We start from the raw sequence: 6,201 nt of genomic DNA on the forward strand, positions 1-6,201 counted from the left end.
CGCGTGTGTGTTTGTGTGCGTGCGTGCGTGCGTCGGAGCACGTAGCGCGGGGTGGCATGGTGGCAGGGTGGCAGTGTGGCAGTGTGGCGTGTTGCAGCGCGCATCCTGGGCGTGTTCAGCGTGGGCGGCGCGGGCAGCGGCGTGCTGGTGACGGAGCACGTGTGGTACGGGCGCGGCGCGTGCGCGCGGTTCGACCTGAAGGGCGCGGCGCGGCACCGCCTCGCGCTCGGCGCCGCCGCCGCGCCGCCCGGCCAGGCCGTGCTCGTGGACGACAACCTGCTCGCCAGTGAGTTTCTATTTTCACTCTTATGTGTAGTGACGTAAGGTTCAATGTCATTTGTGTGTATACATTTATGTCGCTCGGTGCTAGTGATTTATGACTAGCTTGCTACAGAGTCTATATTTTAGTACTTATCTTATATCTTTAAACGAGATTCCGATTCCGAGATTCCAATTATATATATATATATATATATATATATATATATATATATATATATATATATATATATATATATATATATATATATAATTGGAATCTCGGAATCGGCTCCAACGATTTTCATGAAATTTATTATATAGGGGGTTTCGGGGGCGATAAATCGATCTAGCTAGGAATCTTTTTTAGAAAATGTCATATTCGTGTTTTATCGCCTTAAACTTACTTTTTTTAACAAATAGGAGGCGTTTGAGTAGTCCCAATTTGTTATGGCTCTTCCTGACATCTATTGGCGAATAAATAATACTTAAATATAATTTCCAAAAAACACAATTTATAAAAAAACAAAAAAAAAAAGTACCGAGCAAAGCTCGGTCATCCAGGTACTGTATAGTGATGTAAGATTCAAAGTCATAGTGTGTAAATAATGATGTCGCTCGGTGCTGGTGGTTTATAACTTGCTTGCTTGTGAATCTACATTTTTACTCTTATGCGTACCTACTCGCTACGGAGTCGCCGTTCTGGCTCTTATGTGTAGTGATATAAGGTTCAAAATAATTTGTGTACTAACGGTAATGTCGCCCGGGTGGTTGATAACCTGCTCACCAGGGAGTCTATATTGGCTCTTATGTGTAGTGGGGTAAGGTTCAAAGTCATTAATGTGTAAACATTTATGTCGCTCGGTGTTGGGGGCTTACGACGACCGCCAATGAGTCTATGTTGACTCTTATGTGTAACGTCGTAAGGTTCAAAGTCATTTGTGTACAAATAGTTGTTAGCTGGTGAGTTATGATTTGCTTGCTAGAGAGTATATTTTAGCTCTTATATCTAGTGATGTAACGTTCAAAGTCGTATGAAAATATTAAAATTAAAAATATTAATATTAGGTGTTTGTTTTTCTCAGATTAAATAAACGTAATAGTTATAAGTATTAATCGAAGAGTTTCCTCATGATAGAATAATTTTTCCAAATCCCCCTAGTACGCTGGGACCGCCAGCTATACGTGTCGGCGAGCACGGCTAACACGCTGTGGAGTAGCCTGGAGCGGGATACTGCGTTCCTCTCGCAGCACCACGTGATGGACTACTCGCTGCTACTGGGTATTCAGGATAACACACTCGTGCTGGGCATCATTGGTGAGCGAAATGAAAAATGGGTTTTCCTAGCAAGCGCAAACAGAAATGACAAAAATGCATTTAAATATCTTAATAATTGTAAATTTCTTCTCTTAAACTCTAAGTTTTTATATTATACTAGCTGCACGCCCCGGCTCCGCCCGGGTTGTCATTTATCGTAATTAAAATTATTTAAACGAATGGTGTGCGAATTTTATTATAATCGGTTAAGTGGTTTAGGAGTTCATTGAGGACAAACATTGTGACACGAGATTTATATATATTAAGATAAAAAGCCAAAAATAATTAATATTTAAAAACATCGAAATAGATATACGATATTAGTGGTGGATTTGTCTTTAGACAACTAATTCATACGTTAAGTAATTGAAAGAGCTAGCTAGCCGGGGCAAAGAGCTAGTCTTATACATTGACAGACAATAAACTGAATTCATAATCACGCTCAAAATTTGTCTAACGCAAATTCTGCCCATTCGTATGTTAGACAGAATTTTCTAATGACCGTATACCATGGACTTAGAACATTATTGCAACGAAATAAGGTCTCAATTTGGATGGATGTTTTAATGTTAAGCGATTGCGTAGCTCCTTATTTATACTACGTCAGTGGTCAATAAATACCTCTGTTTTAAGACTAAATAGGTCTTATCCTGTTCTAGATTACATCCGCACATTCACTTGGGACAAAAAGTTGGAGCATCTGGTGAAGAAAAACCTAGGTTCAGGCCAGCCTACCGTCGTATCTCCTGAACAATATCGCAGGAGGTTCTGTGCGGCCGCTCGCAAATACTTCCTGCATTGTCCCCACCATTGGGATCTTATTTTTGGAAATTAGTAGAAACTATTGTTGAATCAACTTTTAATCGACATTTTTTGAATTTATACTCGACGTTCTCAAAAATGAAAGGTTCTCAATATCACTGGATTTTTCTGGTTTGGTAACTCCATAGGTTCTCATCCGATTGACAGATTGATTTGTGTTTGATAGAAAATTGTTGTCAATTGGTCTCATGGTACCATCTCACAGGGACGTCGATGACCTTTTCTGTTTGATAATTTTTTGTGTGTAAAGAAGTTAGAGAATCATTTTAAATAAATGATAATATTGTAGGTGTAAAATGTATTGATGATTTTGCAAGGGTCACAGTGTTTAGATAATAAATTGTGTTGATTTCTTTATTTATTTTAATAAAATATGAGAACACATATATTTTTGTGGATACGTAAAAATATGCTCTAATTTCAATTACATGCATATTTTTTATCTTTTTCTTTCAAATTGTTGCTTGTTTAAATTTTATATTTTAAATAATCGTCATATGAATTATCAGTTTTCTACAAACTATCCAATATTTTTTTTTTCTTATACAAATCATTAGGAATTAATTAGTACATACATAGTTTACATCATTTGTTTGTGGTATAGAATGGTCAGAACTTTCTGATATTATGTTACCATATTTTATATTTATTTATTTCGTTTTGAATTGATTCTAATGAAATTAAATAATCTTCAGCGTTGGATACGAAACTATCACTTAGGGTTTGTATTGAATTAATTAACCGTTGATACAAACAATTTATTTTCCATATAATAATCAAAAATGTCTTTTATCTTAAAAAATTGTGATATTTTACTCGCCAGTGAAGAAAATCAATTTAGCAATGAAAATTGGAAATTACGATATGCATAAATAAATGCATTTAATTTATTTGTAGGATGGACTCTTAATAAATTTTTGGTATAAGTCGTATTTAAAGATTATACCTATTTTTATTTTATGGAATTCTAGTAAAGTCTTATAAAGTTTAGGGAAATTTCATTAATATTGAAATGGCTTTAAGAAAGTATTAGCTGATTGGAGTCTCAATGTATTAGCATAATAATTTTATCATTTGTAAGTACATAATATAATGAAATAGAGTATTATGGGATTCAACTAAAAATAGGACCGTATCAGCGCTATTTTGTGTCGCCATAGATATTTAAATGAAATGAATTATTAATCTCAGTTAATAAAAACGTTCTTTTTTTAAATGTCAATGTGCACAATAAAATCAACCATTATTAAAATGAAAAAAAAAACAAAGCATTGTTAATTAATTAAGAATCATATATTTTCCGTGATTTGTCATTTGGCACAATGGTCCTATTCATAGTTGAACCTCATTTTTATATTTATATTTTTCGTTATCTGCGAACATTTTTCTTTCATCGGCTTATGTGAATAGTGAGTAGGTAGTTGCACGTTAAGTTACATTCCAAATCGTTATTTAAATCATTTACATGATATTTTTATACATGTTACCAGCATATTAAATGAATTTCATTTTAAACGTGTTTTTATTATTCGTATCCCATGAGATCATTAGAAAAGCCATCCGCCCTAAAATTGTAACAAACACAATGGAGCCAAGAGGTCTATGGAGTCAATACCCCATATTTATCTATGGCCCAGTGATGGGGGTTGACTTTTTATTTTGTACTTAAAAAACCTACTATATTACTTTGTGCTGTAAAAACCACATGCAATCAAAGTGTCGCTAAGGATTATTCGTTACATTCCACAAGCATGAAACCGATTTAAATTGCTAACTGCTTTCCCCGCCATGGTTGGTTTTAATAAAAAAAGTTCTTAAATTTCCAATCCAACATATAAAAATCGATTTTTATCCTATAATTACCTTCAGCCTCTCTTAAACACTAATATTTTAAAGAGTATGAGTGTATAAGAAATGCACTTCATTATTATTATCTTTACACTATTTTCACAATATACAACGATCACGCATAGCCGTAACCTAGGTAACGTCTTTCATAGCAATTATTTGCAACGGCTGCGACTCCATCTGTCTAAGAGAATATTAGGATATTCAATAAAAAACACACATATTTATAATTAATTTTATTATCCTCAGGCTCACATAAGTTATATTCCGAGTTTCAAAAACATAACATATTTCCATACAAACACTTATTAATACATAAATGGCACAATTTTCAATACTCGTAAACATCCACTTATTTTTCTTAAATATCCAAAATATCTATTTCCCTTACATTACCGCCCCAATTATTAGTTTACAAGAGTATTGAAAAATCGCCAATTTCACCATAGCTACTGCTATACAGTACTTTACAATTTAAATTAATAATTAGTAATCCGAAGATCTGTCACATTGAATACGGCCAAAACACCAATATAATTTAGATTTTAGATTCCGAGCCCCATTTTTGATACTTAAATATATTTTCCATGATTTATCTCAACACGATTATACCCACAAGTTGTTTTATGTATTATTTATTCTAAGTTCAATAAATAATTCATAGACGAAAGCCTATTTGTACAGAAGTTATTTACACGTAATCAATTTTAAGTAAGAGTGATATCTCATGTAGTTTATGCCAGGAGATGATGAAGCATGAATAAGAATCAACATACACTATGTTGTTTTTCAGTAATCTATTAAATATCAGTTGCTTGAATCTGTGTTAAAAGTAAAACATATTTATTCTATTTCGATACTGATTTGTAAGTAAAAGTCAAATCGTTATACAATTAGATTTAACTGAATGATAAGCGAAATCCATCGAGAAAATTAGATATTTAAATGCTATGGTATGATAATTTACAATTGCATCATTTATATATATGTACAATTTAAGCATAGTGATAATTTGAACAAAATTTTAAGTTATGAAGAAAGATTAACTGGTTGATTAAATTTAAATTAAGGCGCGTTAACAAATCAAACAAAATTAAATTTCCCTAATTTGTGATGCAATGAAACTTAATCAAATAATTCCCACACATAGATTATTAATTCATTTTGCGAATAGAAATATAAAAAAAAAAAATATAGCGCATAAGTTTTCAACTTTAAACATGTGTCATTAAGGGTTATTTTATATTGTCACGCTGAACGCATTTAATAGGAAGTTCTTACGACATTTCGATTTAAGAACGCGTCCTTAATCCTACACAAAGAGAATGAAATTACACTTTTCGCCTTTGGCATACAAGAATTTATTTATCATTTCGTTATTCATAATACATTAATATGAGGATCCACAGTTAAATACTAAATGGAGCTGCTTCACACATGAGTATTTCGTTCAGCCGCTTGATCATACAATATCCACCAGACTATTTACAAACACATACATACATTCGCTCCAAGAACATCAATCCTCCGTCGCAGTCGGTTAAAAACCCAGCAGTGTACCATTATCGTTATGAGAACGATATAAAAGATATATATTTTGTATATTTATTAATACAATTTTTTTAGTTGATTGTCAGGACTGATATGCCTATCGCATACACTAGAGTACATCTCAAATATGAGAACCATACATTATACAATATGACTCTTTTAAGCAAAGTGACTTAAAAATCAAACTGCAATTGAAAGTCAATTATAAAGAAATGATAATCATGATTTTTTGATAATAAATTAAATAGTTATGCAACAAAATGAGTCACTTTAGCCGAGAGTGAGCGTCGGATACACAGCGAGAGATGTTAATATCAGGTCGGCTCTCGGTTTTGTGTCCGCAGTCGCTCCAGGTTTGACAGCAACTCCCTGAAAATAAAATTACATAATTATAATAAAAAAAA

At 33.1% G+C, this 6,201-nt stretch overlaps 2 protein-coding genes across 2 annotated transcripts in view; one reads left to right on the forward strand and one right to left on the reverse strand.

Moving 5' to 3' along the window:
* The window catches only part of LOC119828187 (putative 1-phosphatidylinositol 3-phosphate 5-kinase), a 28,718-nt gene extending 24,959 nt beyond the window's left edge, over positions 1-3,759 (forward strand). Inside the window, exons 28-30 of the mRNA XM_038350287.1 lie at positions 98-286; positions 1,421-1,576; positions 2,236-3,759. Of these exons, the coding sequence (XP_038206215.1) occupies positions 98-286; positions 1,421-1,576; positions 2,236-2,411 (521 nt within the window). The 3' untranslated portion in view covers positions 2,412-3,759. The remainder of the gene's footprint in view (positions 1-97; positions 287-1,420; positions 1,577-2,235) is intronic.
* A 708-nt stretch (positions 3,760-4,467) lies between these two features.
* Positions 4,468-6,201, reverse strand: part of LOC119840665 — a 9,364-nt gene continuing 7,630 nt past the window's right edge. Inside the window, exon 7 of the mRNA XM_038367363.1 lies at positions 4,468-6,166. Coding sequence (XP_038223291.1) covers positions 6,112-6,166 — 55 coding nt within the window. The 3' untranslated portion in view covers positions 4,468-6,111. The remainder of the gene's footprint in view (positions 6,167-6,201) is intronic.

This window comes from Zerene cesonia, chromosome 7 (genome assembly GCF_012273895.1).
Source record: "Zerene cesonia ecotype Mississippi chromosome 7, Zerene_cesonia_1.1, whole genome shotgun sequence".
Taxonomy (NCBI): Eukaryota; Metazoa; Arthropoda; class Insecta; order Lepidoptera; family Pieridae; genus Zerene; species Zerene cesonia.